Source organism: Salvelinus alpinus, chromosome 4 (genome assembly GCF_045679555.1).
Source record: "Salvelinus alpinus chromosome 4, SLU_Salpinus.1, whole genome shotgun sequence".
Lineage (NCBI taxonomy): Eukaryota > Metazoa > Chordata > Actinopteri > Salmoniformes > Salmonidae > Salvelinus > Salvelinus alpinus.
Genome location: NC_092089.1, coordinates 93,470,394 through 93,491,366, shown reverse-complemented (window position 1 = coordinate 93,491,366; position 20,973 = coordinate 93,470,394). Strand labels below are relative to the sequence as shown.

The window sequence follows — 20,973 nt, the reverse complement described above, 5'->3', positions numbered from 1 at the left end:
GTGTGTGTGTGAGAGAGAACAGTGCAGTGTGTGTGTGAGAGAGAACAGTGCAGTGTGTGTGTGAGAGAGAACAGTGCAGTGTGTGTGTGAGAGAGAACAGTGCAGTGTGTGTGTGAGAGAGAACAGTGCAGTGTGTGTGTGTGAGAGAGAACAGTGCAGTGTGTGTGTGTGAGAGAGTGCAGTGTGAGAGAGTGCAGTGTGTGTGTGTGTGAGAGAGAGAACAGTGCAGTGTGTGTGTGTGGAGAGAGAACAGTGCAGCGTGTGTGTGTGAGAGAGAACAGTGCAGCGTGTGTGTGTGAGAGAGAACAGTGCAGTGTGTGTGTGTGAGAGAGAACAGTGCAGTGTATGTGTGTGAGAGAGAACAGTGCAGTGTATGTGTGTGAGAGAGAACAGTGCAGTGTGTGTGTGTGTGTGAGAGAACAGTGCAGTGTGTGTGTTTGTGTGAGAGAACAGTGCAGTGTGTGTGTTTGTGTGAGAGAACAGTGCAGTGTGTGTGTTTGTGAGAGAGAACAGTGCAGTGTGTGTGTGAGAGAGAACAGTGCAGTGTGTGTGTGAGAGAGAACAGTGCAGTGTGTGTGTGAGAGAGAACAGTGCAGTGTGTGTGTGAGAGAGAACAGTGCAGTGTGTGTGTGAGAGAGAACAGTGCAGTGTGTGTGTGAGAGAGAACAGTGCAGTGTGTGTGTGTGAGAGAGAACAGTGCAGTGTGTGTGTGAGAGAGTGCAGTGTGAGAGAGTGCAGTGTGTGTGTGTGTGAGAGAGAGAACAGTGCAGTGTGTGTGTGTGAGAGAGAACAGTGCAGCGTGTGTGTGTGAGAGAGAACAGTGCAGTGTGTGTGTGTGAGAGAATAGTGCAGTGTGTGTGTGTGAGAGAGAACAGTGCAGTGTATGTGTGTGAGAGAGAACAGTGCAGTGTATGTGTGTGAGAGAGAACAGTGCAGTGTGTGTGTGTGAGAGAACAGTGCAGTGTGTGTGTGAGAGAGAACAGTGCAGTGTGTGTGTGAGAGAGAACAGTGCAGTGTGTGTGTGAGAGAGAACAGTGCAGTGTGTGTGAGAGAGAACAGTGCAGTGTGTGTGAGAGAGAACAGTGCAGTGTGTGTGAGAGAGAACAGTGCAGTGTGTGTGAGAGAGAACAGTGCAGTGTGTGTGTGAGAGAGAACAGTGCAGTGTGTGTGTGAGAGAGAACAGTGCAGTGTGTGTGTGAGAGAGAACAGTGCAGTGTGTGTGTGAGAGAGAACAGTGCAGTGTGTGTGTGAGAGAGAACAGTGCAGTGTGTGTGAGAGAGAACAGTGCAGTGTGTGTGAGAGAGAACAGTGCAGTGTGTGAGAGAGAACAGTGCAGTGTGTGTGAGAGAGAACAGTGCAGTGTGTGTGAGAGAGAACAGTGCAGTGTGTGTGAGAGAGAACAGTGCAGTGTGTGTGAGAGAGAACAGTGCAGTGTGTGTGAGAGAGAACAGTGCAGTGTGTGATAGAGAGAACAGTGCAGTGTGTGATAGAGAGAACAGTGCAGTGTGTGATAGAGAGAACAGTGCAGTGTGTGATAGAGAGAACAGTGCAGTGTGTGATAGAGAGAACAGTGCAGTGTGTGATAGAGAGAACAGTGCAGTGTGTGTGTGAGAGAACAGTGCAGTGTGTGTGTGAGAGAACAGTGCAGTGTGTGTGTGAGAGAACAGTGCAGTGTGTGTGTGAGAGAACAGTGCAGTGTGTGTGTGAGAGAACAGTGTAGTGTGTGTGTGTGTGAGAGAACAGTGTAGTGTGTGTGTGAGAGAGAACAGTGCAGTTTGTCTGTGAGAGAGAACAGTGCAGTGTGTGTGAGAGGGAGAACAGTGCAGTGTGTGTGTGAGAGAGAACAGTGCAGTGTGTGTGTGAGAGAGAACAGTGCAGTGTGTGTGTGAGAGAGAACAGTGCAGTGTGTGTGTGAGAGAGAACAGTGCAGTGTGTGTGAGAGGGAGAACAGTGCAGTGTGTGTGCGTGCACAAATGTGTAATCGCCCTTTTTTTTTAAGTCATTTTAGTAACTTTGGTGAAGTGTCTCTTTTTTGGGGGGTGAGGTCAGGATGAGGTTGAGTCCCCCACAAACACTCTACATCATACATTTACATTATATGACCTCTGATCCCCGACCCCTGCTGTGATTGGTTGTTAGGTGCTGCTGGCCATGCATGCCAACGTGGAGGACCGGGGGATTAAAGGTGACATCACACCCCTGATGGCGGCGGCGAGCGGCGGTTACGTCGACATCGTCAAGCTGCTCCTGGTCCACGGGGCTGACGCCAACGCACAGTCCTCCACCGGTACGAATACACACTCCTTTTCCATCTGCCTTGTGTGTGTGGTTATTTATTGTCATCGTTTTTTTGTCCAAACCAAAGTGTTTAGATTTCTGATTGGATAATATGTCTCTCTCCCTCTGTAGGTAACACAGCCCTGACGTACGGTCACTCTCCCTCTGTAGGTAACACAGCCCTGACGTATGGTCTCTTTCTCTCTGTAGGTAACACAGCCCTGACGTACGGTCTCTCTCCCTCTGTAGGTAACACAGCCCTGACGTATGGTCTCTCTCCCTCTGTAGGTAACACAGCCCTGACGTACGGTCTCTCTCCCTCTGTAGGTAACACAGCCCTGACGTACGGTCTCTCTCCCTCTGTAGGTAACACAGCCCTGACGTCCGGTCTCTCTCCCTCTGTAGGTAACACAGCCCTGACGTCCGGTCTCTCTCCCTCTGTAGGTAACACAGCCCTGACGTATGGTCTCTCTCCCTCTGTAGGTAACACAGCCCTGACGTAGGGTCTCTCTCCCTCTGTAGGTAACACAGCCCTGACGTACGGTCTCTCTCCCTCTGTAGGTAACACAGCCCTGACGTATGGTCTCTCTCCCTCTGTAGGTAACACAGCCCTGACGTAGGGTCTCTCTCCCTCTGTAGGTAACACAGCCCTGACGTACGGTCTCTCTCCCTCTGTAGGTAACACAGCCCTGACGTATGGTCTCTCTCCCTCTGTAGGTAACACAGCCCTGACGTCCGGTCTCTCTCCCTCTGTAGGTAACACAGCCCTGACGTCCGGTCTCTCTCCCTCTGTAGGTAACACAGCCCTGACGTACGGTCTCTCTCCCTCTGTAGGTAACACAGCCCTGACGTATGGTCTCTCTCCCTCTGTAGGTAACACAGTCCTGACGTAGGGTCTCTCTCCCTCTGTAGGTAACACAGTCCTGACGTAGGGTCTCTCTCCCTCTGTAGGTAACACAGCCCTGACGTCCGGTCTCTCTCCCTCTGTAGGTAACACAGCCCTGACGTATGGTCTCTCTCCCTCTGTAGGTAACACAGCCCTGACGTAGGGTCTCTCTCCCTCTGTAGGTAACACAGCCCTGACGTAGGGTCTCTCTCCCTCTGTAGGTAACACAGCCCTGACGTAGGGTCTCTCTCCCTCTGTAGGTAACACAGCCCTGACGTAGGGTCTCTCTCCCTCTGTAGGTAACACAGCCCTGACGTCCGGTCTCTCTCCCTCTGTAGGTAACACAGCCCTGACGTATGGTCTCTCTCCCTCTGTAGGTAACACAGCCCTGACGTCCGGTCTCTCTCCCTCTGTAGGTAACACAGCCCTGACGTAGGGTCTCTCTCCCTCTGTAGGTAACACAGCCCTGACGTACGGTCTCTCCCCCTCTGTAGGTAACACAGCCCTGACGTACGGTCTCTCTCCCTCTGTAGGTAACACAGCCCTGACGTACGGTCTCTCTCCCTCTGTAGGTAACACAGCCCTGACGTATGGTCTCTTTCTCTCTGTAGGTAACACAGCCCTGACGTACGGTCTCTTTCTCTCTGTAGGTAACACAGCCCTGACGTATGGTCTCTTTCTCTCTGTAGGTAACACAGCCCTGACGTATGGTCTCTTTCTCTCTGTAGGTAACACAGCCCTGACGTACGGTCTCTCTCCCTCTGTAGGTAACACAGCCTTGACGTATGGTCTCTCTCCCTCTGTAGGTAACACAGCCCTGACGTCCGGTCTCTCTCCCTCTGTAGGTAACACAGCCCTGACGTACGGTCTCTCTCCCTCTGTAGGTAACACAGCCCTGACGTACGGTCTCTCTCCCTCTGTAGGTAACACAGCCCTGACGTCCGGTCTCTCTCCCTCTGTAGGTAACACAGCCCTGACGTATGGTCTCTCTCCCTCTGTAGGTAACACAGCCCTGACGTACGGTCACTCTCCCTCTGTAGGTAACACAGCCCTGACGTATGGTCTCTCTCCCTCTGTAGGTAACACAGCCCTGACGTACGGTCTCTCTCCCTCTGTAGGTAACACAGCCCTGACGTACGCCTGTGCTGGGGGGTTCGTCGATGTGGTGAAGGTTCTCCTAAAGGAGGGGGCCAACATCGAGGACCACAACGAGAACGGACACACCCCTCTAATGGAGGGGGCGAGCGCGGGCCACGTGGAGGTGGCCAGGGTTCTGCTGGAGTACGGCGCCGGGATCAACACACACTCCAACGAGTTCAAGGAGAGCGCCCTCACACTCGCCTGCTACAAAGGTCTTCTTCACTTGTTGTCTACGTATTCAAGTGTTACCTTTGTTTTTTTACGTTTTCTGGTGGCGCCCCCCCCAATGCATCATTCACAGTCTCAGACAACAAAATGTCAATTTCTATTAAATGATTTCCCTCCCTCCAGGTCATCTGGACATGGTAAGGTTTCTGCTGGAAGCCGGGGCAGATCAGGAGCATAAGACGGATGAGATGCACACAGCGCTGATGGAAGCCTGCATGGTGAGCATATGACCCAACACACAGCCTCTCTCTACCTGCATGTCAACCTTGTGTCATAACCCACTCAGGTGCTTATGTTGTCCCTGTGTGTGTGTGCTTCCTGTCCCAGGATGGGCATGTGGAGGTGGCACGGCTGCTGTTGGACAGCGGGGCGCAGGTCAACATGCCCGCGGACTCCTTCGAGTCGCCCCTCACCCTGGCAGCCTGCGGCGGGCATGTAGATCTAGCAGCTCTGCTCATAGAGAGAGGGGCCAACCTAGAGGAGGTGAGTAGCAACACACAGTCCTATTGGAGTGTATGTTTTCATGTGTGTCTAGATGAATGATGAGGGCTACAGCCCTCTGATGGGTTAGCGTCCAACACAGAGCGAGAGATGGTGAATCCCAAACCACCACCTCTCCCTTACCAACCTGCGTGAAGGGCCAGAGGTTGTCACTCTGAGGGTGACTTCAACCCATCAACTTCAGGACACACACCTGACTTACGTCACGCAGTTCATGTTCTGCTTTTAGTAAAAAACCCTGTCGTTTTACAGAACATAAACCTCTAACAGTCAAACGTTTCATTTGAGAGGTATTTGTCTTTTACATGTCAAGTCTCGACATCAGGCAAACCAATGCACGTGTCATAGAATTAAGCACCCCTTTCCATTCTTTTGTGTGAAATTGCACACATTTTAAAATAACATGGTGCCTTATGGGATTCCACTTCGCTATGAAGCCGGTAGCATTGCAGGCTCAGAGTGCTACTGGAGGGGATAATGAGCCCCTACGCCCTGGATCGTTTTCACTCCTTCAGCTTTGGGACACTTGTGCAAATGGCGAAGGTGCGCGTGAACTCTGAAATGGAGGGGCCCGGGGAAGGGGGTGTTTTAGGATTCAGCCGCTGAGTAACAGTGTATGTTTTAATGTGTCCAGGTGAATGATGAAGGTTACACCCCTCTGATGGAGGCAGCTAGAGAAGGTCATGAAGAGATGGTGGCCCTGCTACTGGCTCAGGGTAATCAACTGGCAGATCAATGGATACCTGCACACTGTTCAATGCTCTTGCATGTATACTATGTTATTGTGTGTAATGAAGTACTTTGTCAGGCCTGTTGGAGAGAGTCTCACTCCTAACCTCTCATCTCTCTCCCTCCCTCCAGGTGCCAACATCAATGCCCAGACGGAGGAGACGCAGGAGACAGCCTTGACGCTGTCCTGCTGTGGAGGGTTCCTGGAGGTGGCGGACTTCCTCATCAAGGCCGGGGCCGACATCGAGCTGGGCTGCTCCACGCCTCTCATGGAGGCTGCACAGGAGGGACACCTGGAGCTGGTCAAATACCTCCTGGCTGCAGGTGAGATGGGGAATCATATTGAAGATTCTTAGTTTGATCTTTAGTATTTTTGTAGGGAACTTATGTGAGACTCCAGTTCTTAGCCTGGTAACTAGATGGATATTGTAGGTAAAGTTGACAACCTCTGCCTTTTAACAGGGCTTGTTAGTTTTTCTTTTGGCTCACCTCTGAACTCTCTCTGTAGGGGCGAACGTGCACGCTACCACGGCGACGGGAGACACAGCGCTGACGTACGCGTGTGAGAACGGACACACTGACGTGGCCGACGTTCTACTGCAGACTGGAGCCGATCTGGTACGCCTGTTATCTTTCATTCTTTCCTTCTCTCCTTCTCTTCTTTCCTTATGTCCTTTCCGTATTTCCTTTCCGTATGTCCTTTCCTTCTTTCCTTTCCGTATGTCCTTTCCTTTCCGTATGTCCTTTCCTTCTTTCCTTTCCGTATGTCCTTTCCTTTCCGTATGTCCTTTCCTTCTTTCCTTTCCGTATGTCCTTCTCTTCTTTCCGTCTTCTCTCCTCTTCTTTACTTCTTTCCTTATGTCCTTTCCTTCTTTCCTTATGCCCTTGTCCTTATTTTCTTAACCTCTTTCCTTCTTTCTTTCCTTCCGCCCATACCTTCTCCTAAAATCCACGTCCTGTTTGTCTGTTTTCCAGGAGCATGAGTCTGAGGGAGGGAGGACACCCCTGATGAAGGCAGCCAGAGCAGGACACCTCTGCACCGTGCAGTTCCTCATCAGCAAGGGTGGGTTAGGTTAGACAGTTTTTTAAACCACTACAATGCCCTTTAAAACTAAGTCCTACTATGGCAGACACTGGAAGGAGAAGTTGAAGTGACAAAGTGAGTGCTTTGCATTTCGCCCCTGTCCAGTCGTGAAATCCATAGATTAGGGCCTAATGAATTTATTTCAATTAACTTATTTCCCTCTATAAAATTTAACTCAGTAATATTCTTGCGTTTTAGATTTGACTTCCTGTGTTTTGTGTCCAGGTGCTAATGTGAACAGAGCGACAGCTAACAAGGACCACACGGTGGTGTCTCTGGCCTGCGCTGGAGGACACCTGGCTGTGGTAGAGCTGCTGCTGGCGCACGGAGCTGACCCTACACACAGACTGAAGGTAAAACACACACCGACTGAAGGTAAAACACACACACAGACTGAAGGTAAAACACACACACAGACTGAAGGTAAAACACACACACAGACTGAAGGTAAAACACACACACAGACTGAAGGTAAAACACACACACAGACTGAAGGTAAAACACACACACAGACTGAAGGTAAAACACACACACAGACTGAAGGTAAAACACACACACAGACTGAAGGTAAAACACACACACAGACTGAAGGTAAAACACACACACACAGACAGACTGAAGGTAAAACACACACACACAGACAGACTGAAGGTAACACACACACACAGACAGACTGAAGGTAAAACACACATCAAACTCATGAGGAAGCCGTCTCAGCCATAGGAACAAGAGTATCATAATAGAAAGTTAACTGTAATGAAGCCTCGTGCACACTTACTCCCGGTTTCTCCTCCAATAGGACGGCTCGACGATGCTGATTGAAGCTGCGAAGGGTGGCCACACCAACGTGGTGTCCTACCTGCTAGACTTCCCTAACAACATCCTGTCTGTCCACGCGCCCGACCTCTGCCAACTCACACCCCCCTCACAAGACCCCTCTCAGGTTAGACATTTTTTATGAAATTGTTTTACCCTATTGAAACAGGAAATGGCCAGCATGTCTTTAACTAGTTGTTTTACGACCACTAATCTATCCCCAGGTTCCTCGTGTCCCATTCCAGGCCTTGGCCATGGTGGTTCCCCCCCAGGAGCCAGACAGAACCCCCTCCAACATCACCACGTCCCCACCACCCGTCTCCAGCAAAGGTAAAATGGAGAGCCTTGGCTTGGCCTGTTTTGTTGTAATGTGACCTAATCCTGCAAAACATCCCTCTCTCCCTCGTTCCCTCCATCCTCTTCATCCCTCTTCTTCCTCCATTCCTCCTCTCCAGGTTCGTCCAAGCAGAGACAGGCTGCCCTCACTCCCAGCCCTTCCAGTCCAGGGGGGGTGCGTCCCGGCCCGGGGCCCGGGGATGCAGAGGCTTTGCCCCCTTTCCACCTGTGCCAGCCCCTGGAGTGTATCGTGGAGGAGACAGAGGGGAAGCTTAATGAGCTGGGCCAGAGGATCTCAGCCATAGAGAAGGCCCAGCTGCAGTCTCTGGAACTCATTCAGGGAGAGCCGCTCACCAAAGACAAGATCGAAGAGCTGAAGAAGAGCCGGGAGGAGCAGGTGAAAGCAGACAGAGGATCATTCATAGTTATTGGACCACAGAGATTCTTTTGAATTACTTCCCCAAACTCGGTCCTGGGGGTTTTTCCTCTAGCACTACACAGCTGATTGAAATAATCAAATCTTGATAACTTCATTACCCTTGGAGTCCCCAGGACCGAGTTTGGGGAACACTGTCATAGACCCTCAATACAAGTAAATGGCACACAACGGAATCTTTTAGCTTTTTGCAACACAAAGCGAAAATGTGCGTTTCTAATTCCAGGCAGTCCAGGTAGTCCCATCCTGTTTCATTTATTTAGTTTGGTGCCTAATGAGCAGGGGACAGATCGATAAGCTCCACCCATCTAGTCTTTCAACGAATTGATGTGCGAGGTCTGACCATAGAACTATGGGTCTGATTTCTCCCCCCCGTGGCGACGTGTCTTTCAGGTCCAGAAGAAGAAGAAGATCCTGAAGGAGCTGCAGAAGGTGGAGCGCCAGCTGCAGTTGAAGACCCAGCAGCAGTTCACCAAAGAGTACATGGAGGCCAAGGGCCTGAAGGAAGAGCAGGAGGCAGGCCAGGGCCCGGGGCCAGGGCCGGGGGAAGGGGCCAACACTACCATGCCTGGGGCCCTCACAGCATCACCAGGGGTTAACGTGCACACACAGCCTGGGTCGGATACAGGGTCTGACGAGGAGGAGAACAGAGAGGAGGAAGAAGAGGTTAGGAGTTGGTGGTGGTCTGTTTTTTTGTCATTTTGGTCTGAAGGGTAATTAGGAGTTTCTGCTTTTCTGGCGTTATCCTCCATTCATATCTAGTAGAAGCGGACTGATCCGCCCACTCGCATCTAGTAGAAGCGGACTGATCCGCCCCCTCGCATCTAGTAGAAGCGGACTGAATCGCCCCCTCGTATCTAATAGAAGCGGACTGATCCGCCCCCTCGCATCTAGTAGAAGCGGACTGATCCGCCCCCTCGTATCTAATAGAAGCGGACTGAATCGCCCCCTCGCATCTAATAGAAGCGGACTGATCCGCCCCCTCGCATCTAATAGAAGCGGACTGATCCGCCCCCTCGTATCTAATAGAAGCGGACTGATCCGCCCCCTCGTATCTAATAGAAGCGGACTGATCCGCCCCCTCGTATCTAGTAGAAGCGGACTGATCCGCCCCCTCGTATCTAATAGAAGCGGACTGATCCGCCCCCTCGCATCTAATAGAAGCGGACTGATCCGCCCCCTCGCATCTAGTAGAAGCGGACTGATCCGCCCCCTCGCATCTAATAGAAGCGGACTGATCCGCCCCCTCGCATCTAATAGAAGCGGACTGATCCGCCCCCTCGCATCTAGTAGAAGCGGACTGATCCGCCCCCTCGCATCTAATAAAAGCGGACTGATCCGCCCCCTCGCATCTAATAGAAGCGGACTGATCCGCCCCCTCGCATCTAATAGAAGCGGACTGATCCGCCCCCTCGTATCTAATAGAAGCGGACTGAATCGCCCCCTCGCATCTAATAGAAGCGGACTGATCCGCCCCCTCGTATCTAATAGAAGCGGACTGAATCGCCCCCCTCGCATCTAATAGAAGCGGACTGAATCGCCCCCCTCGCATCTAATAGAAGCGGACTGATCCGCCCCCTCGCATCTAGTAGAAGCGGACTGATCCGCCCCCTCGCATCTAGTAGAAGCGGACTGAATCGCCCCCTCGTATCTAATAGAAGCGGACTGAATCGCCCCCTCGCATCTAATAGAAGCGGACTGAATCGCCCCCTCGCATCTAATAGAAGCGGACTGAATCGCCCCCTCGCATCTAATAGAAGCGGACTGATCCGCCCCCTCGCATCTAATAGAAGCGGACTGAATCGCCCCCTCGTATCTAGTAGAAGCGGACTGATCCGCCCCCTCGCATCTAATAGAAGCGGACTGATCCGCCCCCTCGCATCTAATAGAAGCGGACTGAATCGCCCCCTCGCATCTAGTAGAAGCGGACTGATCCGCCCCCTCGCATCTAATAGAAGCGGACTGATCCGCCCCCTCGCATCTAGTAGAAGCGGACTGAATCGCCCCCTCGCATCTAGTAGAAGCGGACTGAATCGCCCCCTCGCATCTAATAGAAGCGGACTGATCCGCCCCCTCGCATCTAATAGAAGCGGACTGAATCGCCCCCTCGCATCTAATAGAAGCGGACTGATCCGCCCCCTCGCATCTAGTAGAAGCGGACTGATCCGCCCCCTCGCATCTAGTAGAAGCGGACTGATCCGCCCCCTCGCATCTAGTAGAAGCGGACTGATCCGCCCCCTCGCATCTAGTAGAAGCGGACTGATCCGCCCCCTCGCATCTAGTAGAAGCGGACTGATCCGCCCCCTCGCATCTAGTAGAAGCGGACTGATCCGCCCCCTCGCATCTAGTAGAAGCGGACTGATCCGCCCCCTCGCATCTAGTAGAAGCGGACTGATCCGCCCCCTCGCATCTAGTAGAAGCGGACTGATCCGCCCCCTCGCATCTAGTAGAAGCGGACTGATCCGCCCCCTCGCATCTAGTAGAAGCGGACTGATCCGCCCCCTCGCATCTAGTAGAAGCGGACTGATCCGCCCCCTCGCATCTAGTAGAAGCGGACTGATCCGCCCCCTCGCATCTAGTAGAAGCGGACTGATCCGCCCCCTCGCATCTAGTAGAAGCGGACTGATCCGCCCCCTCGCATCTAGTAGAAGCGGACTGATCCGCCCCCTCGCATCTAGTAGAAGCGGACTGATCCGCCCCCTCGCATCTAATAGAAGCGGACTGATCCGCCCCCTCGCATCTAGTAGAAGCGGACTGAATCGCCCCCTCGCATCTAGTAGAAGCGGACTGAATCGCCCCCTCGCATCTAATAGAAGCGGACTGAATCGCCCCCTCGCATCTAATAGAAGCGGACTGATCCGCCCCCTCGCATCTAGTAGAAGCGGACTGATCCGCCCCCTCGCATCTAGTAGAAGCGGACTGATCCGCCCCCTCGCATTTAGTAGAAGCGGACTGATCCGCCCCTGCTGTGTTTTGTGAACTGTTTTATTTAGATGCTTTGTTTGATTTTTAGAAGTTTACCTCATTTCAATTCCAGGATGATGAGGATGAAGATGATGAAGACGATGAAGTGGAAGGAGAGGAGGAAGATTACGCTAAGCTACCCCAGGTGGACACTATCCTCTACAGGGATGGACAGCAGCCCCCCCTGCCCCTCTCGCCCTCCCCCCAGCCCCTGTCCTCCCCCCACTCCCATCTCCACCCTCCTCCTCCCCCCCTCCAGACCGCCTTCGTGCCTATCCAGCCCCTACCGGAGTACAGCCCGTGCCCAGCCGACTACCCCTGCCCTGGCACTACCAGCCCTGAGCTGCAGAGGGTACTGGTGGGCCGGCAGATGCCGTGTCAAGGTCAGGGGTTAGGACCAGGGATGGTAGGGCAGCATGCCCCAGACGGACTCATGGTGGCTTCGCCCGCTCAGACGCTTACAGACACACTGGATGACATCATGGCAGGTGAGTTTGTGTAGCGTGGCGTTGTCTTACAGCTGTTCTGCCTGTTGTGGGTGGCTGCATCTCAATAGTCTTAACTCATTTCCTTAGAATTCTCCTTTCCTTCAACTGCACTGATTTGAAAGATCAGGACTGATGAACAAATTCCCCAGAAGAAAGGCCTGAAAAGTAACAAATACTAACTTTTCTCTCTCTCTCCCCCTCCCTCCGTTCTCTCCTTCTTGCTCTGTTCCAGCAGCGGTGAGCAGCAGAGTACCCATGTTAAACACTACGACGTCCCCCACCCCCCTGTCTGACCCCCTCTCACAGACCCCCTCCAACATGGGCTCACCCCCCTCCCCACTGCCCCTCTACCCCTCTGTGGACATCGACGCACACGTAAGTCACTCCTCACACACACTGTGGTTATCAGGGCTCATGTAAAGGCCATTCAAGGCTGAGAGACACACAGCGTTGTAAGTGTCCCTCTCCTTTCAGACGGAGAGTAACCATGACACAGCGCTGACGCTGGCATGTGCCGGAGGACACGAGGAGCTGGTGTCTGTTCTCATCGCACGAGGAGCCAACATCGAGCACCGTGACAAGAAAGGTAACACACACACACGACGTTACTGTCCAGTGTGAGGGCCTGTTTATCCGCAAGACATGTTTTAATTTCTGATGAATCACGAATATATAGATATTGACACACAAGGCAGGATTTATACAGTGTTCAAAGTGCTTCACTTTGTATTGGGTGTATCTGTACATCTGGTTGTGACCCCCTCTGCTCGTCCTCTCCCCAGGGTTTACCCCTCTGATCCTGGCTGCGACAGCGGGCCACGCAGGGGTGGTGGAGGTCCTTCTGGATAAAGGGGGCGACATAGAGGCCCAGTCAGAGAGAACCAAAGACACGCCCCTCTCCCTGGCCTGCTCAGGGGGACGACAAGAGGTACACACCACAGAGGTCTGATTGCACACCACAGAGGTCTGATTGCACACCACAGGGGTCTGATTGCACACCACAGGGGTCTGGTTGCACACCACAGGGGTCTGGTTGCACACCACAGGGGTCTGGTTGCACACCACAGGGGTCTGGTTGCACACCACAGGGGTCTGGTTGCACACCACAGGGGTCTGGTTGCACACCACAGGGGTCTGGTTGCACACCACAGGGGTCTGGTTTAAATTAGTTTTTTTCTAATAATTCTATGGTACACGCTCACTTCCCTTCTATGAATCACCACACTGAACCGACTCACCTTTCACTGACTGAAATAGCATATTGAAAACATAGTGAAGACTATGTGCCAGTACTTACAGATAACTGTAATTTCCTCTCCTAGGTGGTGGAGTTGTTGCTGTTGCGAGGAGCCAATAAAGAGCATCGTAACGTGTCAGACTACACTCCTTTGAGCTTGGCGGCGTCTGGAGGCTACGTCAACATCATCAAGATCCTCCTCAACGCCGGCTCAGAGATCAACTCCAGGTACTGGACAGGGCGAGACAGGACAGGGCGAGACAGGACAGGGCGAGGCCACATCTCTTCTCTTTTAACTGATACCCCTACTTTTACTTTTCCAGGTCTTCATCAAATACATTTCTTCATCAAACTTCCACTGGGTTGTTAAAATAATGGTAACTGCACCTTTCTCTAGGACGGGCAGTAAGCTGGGTATCTCTCCCCTGATGCTGGCAGCGATGAACGGTCACGTACCGGCGGTCAAGCTGCTGCTGGACATGGGCTCAGACATCAACGCTCAGATCGAGACCAACAGGAACACGGCTCTGACTCTGGCCTGCTTCCAGGGCCGCGCTGAGGTGGTCAGTCTGCTGCTGGACCGCAAGGCCAACGTAGAGCACAGAGCCAAGGTGAGGAGACGGGACCGTTCACAGTCCATGTTATAGTAGTATATCAAGGGAGTCCAGAGCCAAGGTACATATAGGCTCTGGTGAATCCTAACTTGAGAATTGTCACTCCGTCTCCCATTGACATCAGTGTGTGACTGTGAGTGTCTGATACTGTATGTGTGATGTTGACCTGGCCCTCCCCTGGTAGACTGGTCTGACCCCTCTGATGGAGGCAGCGTCGGGGGGCTATGCTGAGGTGGGCCGGGTGCTGCTGGATAAAGGGGCTGACGTCAACGCCCCTCCTGTCCCCTCGTCCCGGGACACAGCCCTCACCATCGCTGCAGACAAGGGCCACTACAAGTTCTGTGAGCTGCTCATCAATAGGTGGGTGTTAAACCAACCAATCAATCTGTCTGAGTGGGTATTCATTTTGAAACCAGGAATTTCCCTAGAAGGTCATGTTTTCTTTCTCTCGTTCTTTTTATCCTGTGTTTATCTGTTGTCTTTGTTTTCCTCCGTTCTCCAGAGGGGCTCATATTGACGTGCGCAATAAGAAAGGGAACACACCTCTGTGGCTGGCAGCCAACGGCGGCCATTTTGATGTGGTTCAGCTGCTGGTGCAGGCCGGTGCCGACGTAGACGCTGCAGACAACCGCAAGATCACACCGCTCATGGCTGCCTTCCGCAAGGTAGGTTGTGTCACAGGATGACCCTGGCCCCCTCACTATCTGGTTCCACCATAAGGCCCTGCAGTCTTCCCCCTGCCTTTACCTGTTGCCCCCAGCCTGAAACAATGTTTGCCTATTTACAGTTAGCGCCCCCCCCACTTTGTCTGTGTTTCTCAGGGTCATGTAAAGGTGGTTCAGTACCTGGTAAAGGAGGTCAACCAGTTCCCCTCAGACATTGAGTGTATGAGGTACATTGCCACCATCGCTGACAAGGTAACACCTCCACCGGTTTGGAATGATCACTCTGTGAGCTTGTATGTTGGCTGGATATCATTGACTGTCAAATGCGCCATAGCTTGTACAAGTATGACAGTGGGTTAGAAAGATTTGAGTTTCCACTAACTCTCTCCATCCCTCCCTCACCGGAGTTGTTGAAGTGCCACCAGTGCATGCAGACCATCGTCAAAGCATAACCCTAACGGTTCTCTCTCCCTCCTGCTCCCTCTCAGGAGTTGTTGAAGAAGTGCCATCAGTGCATGGAGACCATCGTCAAAGCCAAAGACCAGCAGGCTGCAGAGGCCAACAAGAACGCCAGCATTCTCCTCAAGGAGCTGGACCTGGAGAAGTCCAGAGAGGAGAGCAAGAAGCAGGCCCTGGCCGCCAAGAGAGAGAAACGCAAGGAGAAGCGCAAGAAGAAGAAGGAGGAACAGAAGAAAAAGCAGGAGGAGGAGGAGGAGGAGGAGCAGAAGACTACCAAGGAGGAGGATGAGGAGGAAGGCGGTGAGATGCAGAAGCAGGACGACTCCGCTGAGGGTAAATTATATCTTGGTTTCGATATCTAATCATTTGTTCCCAAAATGCTGCTGATAACATTTGTTTGTGGTGGCTAGTTTAACAAAAGCAAAGTGTAGATTGTAGTCACTCTTTGTCCGTAGACAGTTTATGGTAAGGAAACAAATGTGTAATATTGTGGAACTATTCCTTCAACTCTGTCGTTCCCTCTCCAGAAGTGGACCCCCCCATCGACCCCCCCAGTGCGACCACCACCACCACCATCGGTATCCCCGCCACCTTCAGCTGTGTGTTCGGCAAGAAGAGGGCTAGTGTTGCCACGACGACCAGTGCCAGCCGCAAAAGCAAGAAGAACAAGACCAAGGACTCGTCCCCCAGCGAACCAATCATATGTCTGGACCCACAGGTATTAACCAATCATACTGCAGGACCCACAGGTGGTTGGTGTATTTAAAATATAGATTTGATTTAATTTTTGTAATGTGTATATATCTATACAGTACCAGTCAGAGGTTTGGACACACCTACTCATTCAAGGGTTTTTCTTTATTTTACTATTTTCTACATTGTAGAATAATAGTGAAGACATCAAAACTATGAAATAACACATAGGGAATCATGTAGTAACCCAAAAAAAGTTTGAGCCAATCAGTTGGGTTGTGACACGGTCGGGGTGGTATACAGAAGATATTTAGTAAAAGAACAAGTCCATATGGCAAGAACAGCTCAAATAAGCAAAGAGAAATGACAGTCCATCATTAAAAGACAAGAAGATCAGTCAATCCGGAACATTTCAAGAACTTTGAAAGGACAGATTTTCACCAGTCTAATGTCCATTGCTTGTGTTTCTTGGCCCAAGCAAGTCTCTACTTCTTATTGGTGTCCTTTAGTAGTGGTTTCTTTGCAGCAATTCGACCATGTAGAAAATAGTAAAACATAAAGAAAAGCCCTTGAAGGAGTAGGTGTGTCCACTTTTGACTGGTACTGCATTTAAAAAAAGACCTATTTAACTAGGCAAGTCAGTTAAGAACAAATTCTTATTTTCAATGACGGCCTAGGAACAGTGGGTTAACTGCCTTGTTCAGGGGCAGAACGACAGATTTTTACCTTGTCAGCTCGGGGATTCGATCTTGCAACCTTTCAATTACTAGTCCAACACTCTAAAGGCTACCTGCCGCCCCAAATGATGTATTATGTGACATGACTGCAGAATATAATGTAGCCTAGCTAAATTTAAGGACAAGAGAGTGAAGCTGTGCTTTTCTGGGTGGCTGCAAATATGTACACATGTCCACTCGTCTTTTCCACTCAGTTATACATCAAACAATCTGTCAATCAAGGTGTCTAATCAGTGATGATTCCATCTCTGTCCAGCAGGTGGTGCTGGCACAGCACAAGGCCAACAAAATCCATGGGGAGCCACGGGGTGGTGGGGTGACAGGGGCGGGGGGCACCAGCGACTCAGACCCCCTGGACAGCACCGACTGTGCTAGTGAGAGTAGCAGCAGCGGGGGCAAGAGCCAGGAGCTCAACTTCCTCCCCGACCTCCCCTCTTCTTCCTCATCCTCCTCTTCGTCATCCTCCTCTTCGTCCTCGGGCCCCACTCACAGCCTGCTGCCAGGCCCGGAGAAGAAACACTGTCTGCAGCTACACCCAGGCAACCAAGTCACCGTCTCCATCTCTAAGCCTACACATAAGTGAGTGACCTGCAGCGCTTTAGAGGAGAGCCGTTGGTTTGACTTTGACTAACAACTGTCGGTTTACTAAAGGAAACCATCAAATCACACACAACAGTGCATTTCTATTACAAATACATAGATAAAACCTCAACCTTATTAAATGTCAATCTGACCTTTATCCCTTTCTCTCTCTTCCTCCCCCTTGTTCTCTCCCCCTCTTTCTTCCCCCCCAACCTCTCAGAGCTCCAGACATGAGTGAGTTGACCCCCAGCAGCTCTGTACCGTCTCAGTTTAAGACCATGTCTCTGTCCGTCACATCCCCCAACAGCAAGAGCCTCACCAGCCCCAAGAGGGGACAGAAGAGAGAGGAGGGTTGGAAGGAGGTGGTGAGACGGTGGGTACACACACACTCCATCTAGAAATGATTCAAGTAAATCTATAGGATATTTTAGTCCACTGGTTCCCAACCTTTTTTGGTTACTGTACCACCAACTGAATGTTTTTCTGCCCGGAGTACCCCCTCGCGCATTTTACCAGTAGACCTATGGTCTCATGAGTCTTCAAGTGCCCCCCAGTGGACAGGCCAATAGCCCCCCAGTGGACAGGCCAATAGCCCCCCAGTGGACAGGCCAAGAGCCCCCCAGTGGACAGGCCAATAGCCCCCCAGTGGACAGGCCAATAGCCCCCCAGTGGACAGGCCAAGTGCCCCCCAGTGGACAGGCCAAGTGCCCCCCAGTGGACAGGCCAAGTGCCCCCCAGTGGACAGGCCAAGTGCCCCCCAGTGGACAGGCCAAGTGCCCCCCAGTGGACAGGCCAAGTGCCCCCCAGTGGACAGGCCAAGTGCCCCCAGATTCCCTGGTTGGGAACCACTGTTTTAGACAATGAGGAAAAATAAGTTGTCAGGCCTGTGGCTCCCCATGGATCTTGTCCTTTGGCCCAGTTCTAAACCCCATATGAACCTCTCTCTCCGGGCTGCAGGTCTAAGAAGCTATCGGTGCCGGCCTCGGTGGTGTCGAGGATCATGGGTAGAGGAGGCTGCAACATCACAGCTATACAGGACGTCACGGGAGCACACATCGACGTGGACAAGCAGAAAGACAAGAACGGAGAGAGAATGATCACCATCAGGTAGGACCGGAGAGATGGAGAGCCTGACCTCTGGTGGCAGCAGCCCATTATTACACTAGTCAGCAGAGTAGAACTGAACAGGAGGAAAGCAGAGAAACGAGTAATAATCACGTGTTGATTTATCTGAGGGATTCTAAGTATTTAACAGAGTAATAATCATGTGTTGATTTATCTGAGGGATTCTAAGTATTTAACAGAGTAATAATCACGTGTTGATTTATCTGAGGGATTCTAAGTATTTAACAGAGTAATAATCACGTGTTGATTTATCTGAGGGATTCTAAGTATTTAACAGAGTAATAATCACGTGTTGATTTATCTGAGGGATTCTACGTATTTAACAGAGTAATAATCACGTGTTGATTTATCTGAGGGATTCTAAGTATTTAACAGAGTAATAATCACGTGTTGATTTATCTGAGGGATTCTACGTATTTAACAGAGTAATAATCATGTGTTGATTTTATCTGAGATTCTAAGTATTTAACAGAGTAATAATCATGTGTTGATTTATCTGAGATTCTAAGTATTTAACAGAGTAATAATCATGTGTTGATTTATCTGAGATTCTAAGTATTTAACAGAGTAATAATCATGTGTTGATTTTATCTGAGATTCTAAGTATTTAACAGAGTAATAATCATGTGTTGATTTTATCTGAGATTCTAAGTATTTAACAGAGTAATAATCATGTGTTGATTTTATCTGAGATTCTAAGTATTTAACAGAGTAATAATCACGTGTTGATTTATCTGAGGGATTCTAAGTATTTAACAGAGTAATAATCACGTGTTGATTTATCTGAGGGATTCTACGTATTTAACAGAGTAATAATCACGTGTTGATTTATGAGGGATTCTACGTATTTAACAGAGTAATAATCATGTGTTGATTTTATCTGAGATTCTAAGTATTTAACAGAGTAATAATCACGTGTTGATTTATGAGGGATTCTACGTATTTAACAGAGTAATAATCATGTGTTGATTTATCTGAGATTCTAAGTATTTAACAGAGTAATAATCATGTGTTGATTTATCTGAGATTCTAAGTATTTAACAGAGTAATAATCATGTGTTGATTTTATCTGAGATTCTAAGTATTTAACAGAGTAATAATCATGTGTTGATTTATCTGAGGGATTCTACGTATTTAACAGAGTAATAATCATGTGTTGATTTATCTGAGGGATTCTACGTATTTAACAGAGTAATAATCATGTGTTGATTTATCTGAGGGATTCTAAGTATTTAACAGAGTAATAATCACGTGTTGATTTATCTGAGGGATTCTAAGTATTTAACAGAGTAATAATCATGTGTTCCAATGGTTGGAACCATGTCCGTGGAATGTGTACATTGTTGTGTGGCCCCTGACCGCTGTGTTGTGATGGTCCATTCCAGAGGTGGCACGGAGTCGACACGCCACGCTGTCCAGCTGATCAACTCTCTGATCCAGGACCCAGCCAAGGAACTAGAGGACCTCATCCCCAGGAACCACATCAGGGCCCCGGGCTCCAAGATCACCTCAGCCCCCTTCCCCACCCCCATTGGGGCTAACCTTAACCTCAGCGTCGGGGCCAAGGCCCTGGGCTCCCTGGTCACGTCCTCTGGGGTCTCCTTCCAGTCCTCTTCCTCTCAGACAGGGGGTAAGATGGGTAAGGGTCTGTCTGGGGTGAGACAGCCCTTCCCCGTGTCTCTCCCCCTGGCCTACGCCCATCCCCAGCTGGCCCTCCTGGCAGCCCAGACCATGCATCAGATCAGACACCCCATGCTGCCCATGGCCCAGTTCGGTGGGACCTTTTCCCCTGCCGCCAGCACGTGGGGCCCGTTCCCGGTGCGGCCGCTGAGTCCCGGTAGCGCCAACAGCTCCCCCAAACACAACGGTGGTAGTAGTGGTAACAACCAGCCCAGATCCAACTTGTCTAGTCATAATGATCACAATAACACATCATCCACGGGGTCCTCTGTCTCCAGTCCTAGTGCTTCTAACTGTCAGACAGCTACTACTACAGGGTCACCCCACACCCCTAACCCCCCCCCTGGGGCCCAGCCCAGCACCCCCATACCCTCCTCAGTCAGGAAACAGCTGTTCACCTCTGACCCCAAGCACATAGGGGTCAACTCTGTCACCATGGTTACTGCCACCACTGTCAGTAGTAGTAGTCACTCAGTGAGAGGTACAGGGTCTCCCGCCCACCAACACACGGGCTTAACGGCTACAAACGCCCCTAACCCTCTTCAACCCCAGGTCACCCCCATCTCTCAGCCCCCCAAGTCACCCCCCAGCGCCCCCACTGCTCCCCCAGGCAAGGAGAAGCTGACCCCCTCCCTCTCTCAGGAGGCCCTGTCCGTCTCAGTCAACAATGTGGTTAGTTCAGGTGGTTTCACCGCCCCTGTCATGGCTGCCCCCTCCAAACCTGAGCCCCGCCAGCAGCACCAACCCCCTCCTCTCCTCACCACCTCATCATCAGACCCCCCTCCACCTCTCCTCCCTCTTCAGTCCAGCTCCCACCTCCCCCCATCCTCCTCCACCCCCTCACACACACACCTCAACAGCACCGTACCTCACTTCTCGGCTCCCGCTCCCCGTGTCTCACACCGCATGCAGCCCCCGACAGGGCCCTACTACCAACACCTCGACCAGCATCAACAAACGTTCCTACCCCATAACACACAGCAACAAACGTTCCTACCCCATAACACACAGCAACAAACGTTCCTACCCCATAACACACAGCAACAAACGTTCCTACCCCATAACACACAGCAACAACATGAGCACCCCAAACAGAAGCAGTCCCAGCCGCCCTCCATGCCCCCTCAGCCCCAGTCCTCCATGAGTCTGATGAACGGCTCTCAGATGCAGCAGCAGGTCCATGGTGGGGCCAAGCCCCAGCAGATGCCCCCTAACTTCGGCCCTGCAGCTCTCTTCAACCATTTCAGCAGCATGTTCGACAACAACAACCAGGTGGGTGCCACCACACATTATTTT

The 20,973-nt window shown here is 51.2% G+C and overlaps 1 protein-coding gene across 23 annotated transcripts in view; it reads left to right on the top strand.

The window, feature by feature from the left end:
* The window catches only part of LOC139574679 (ankyrin repeat and KH domain-containing protein 1-like), a 68,675-nt gene that overhangs the window by 39,417 nt on the left and 8,285 nt on the right, over nucleotides 1-20,973 (top strand). For 5 of the 23 annotated variants that reach the window (XR_011674814.1, XM_071399462.1, XM_071399473.1 and 2 more), the window contains exons 5-32: nucleotides 2,140-2,287; nucleotides 4,282-4,515; nucleotides 4,655-4,749; nucleotides 4,853-5,014; nucleotides 5,667-5,748; nucleotides 5,894-6,085; nucleotides 6,270-6,379; nucleotides 6,737-6,833; nucleotides 7,071-7,198; nucleotides 7,645-7,788; nucleotides 7,886-7,991; nucleotides 8,117-8,394; nucleotides 8,827-9,099; nucleotides 11,450-11,885; nucleotides 12,118-12,260; nucleotides 12,360-12,471; nucleotides 12,668-12,828; nucleotides 13,208-13,350; nucleotides 13,520-13,733; nucleotides 13,921-14,096; nucleotides 14,239-14,401; nucleotides 14,558-14,653; nucleotides 14,890-15,193; nucleotides 15,388-15,578; nucleotides 16,547-16,869; nucleotides 17,093-17,245; nucleotides 17,830-17,979; nucleotides 19,383-20,949. Coding sequence is in view for 22 of the 23 variants with exons in the window: in XM_071399462.1 (XP_071255563.1) it covers nucleotides 2,140-2,287; nucleotides 4,282-4,515; nucleotides 4,655-4,749; nucleotides 4,853-5,014; nucleotides 5,667-5,748; nucleotides 5,894-6,085; nucleotides 6,270-6,379; nucleotides 6,737-6,833; nucleotides 7,071-7,198; nucleotides 7,645-7,788; nucleotides 7,886-7,991; nucleotides 8,117-8,394; nucleotides 8,827-9,099; nucleotides 11,450-11,885; nucleotides 12,118-12,260; nucleotides 12,360-12,471; nucleotides 12,668-12,828; nucleotides 13,208-13,350; nucleotides 13,520-13,733; nucleotides 13,921-14,096; nucleotides 14,239-14,401; nucleotides 14,558-14,653; nucleotides 14,890-15,193; nucleotides 15,388-15,578; nucleotides 16,547-16,869; nucleotides 17,093-17,245; nucleotides 17,830-17,979; nucleotides 19,383-20,949 (6,381 nt within the window). In the remaining variant the exon portion in view is untranslated. The remainder of the gene's footprint in view (nucleotides 1-2,139; nucleotides 2,288-4,281; nucleotides 4,516-4,654; nucleotides 4,750-4,852; nucleotides 5,015-5,666; nucleotides 5,749-5,893; nucleotides 6,086-6,269; nucleotides 6,380-6,736; nucleotides 6,834-7,070; nucleotides 7,199-7,644; nucleotides 7,789-7,885; nucleotides 7,992-8,116; nucleotides 8,395-8,826; nucleotides 9,100-11,449; nucleotides 11,886-12,117; nucleotides 12,261-12,359; nucleotides 12,472-12,667; nucleotides 12,829-13,207; nucleotides 13,351-13,519; nucleotides 13,734-13,920; nucleotides 14,097-14,238; nucleotides 14,402-14,557; nucleotides 14,654-14,889; nucleotides 15,194-15,387; nucleotides 15,579-16,546; nucleotides 16,870-17,092; nucleotides 17,246-17,829; nucleotides 17,980-19,382; nucleotides 20,950-20,973) is intronic. The other 18 variants (XM_071399469.1, XM_071399460.1, XM_071399467.1 and 15 more) reach the window with 15 other exon arrangements.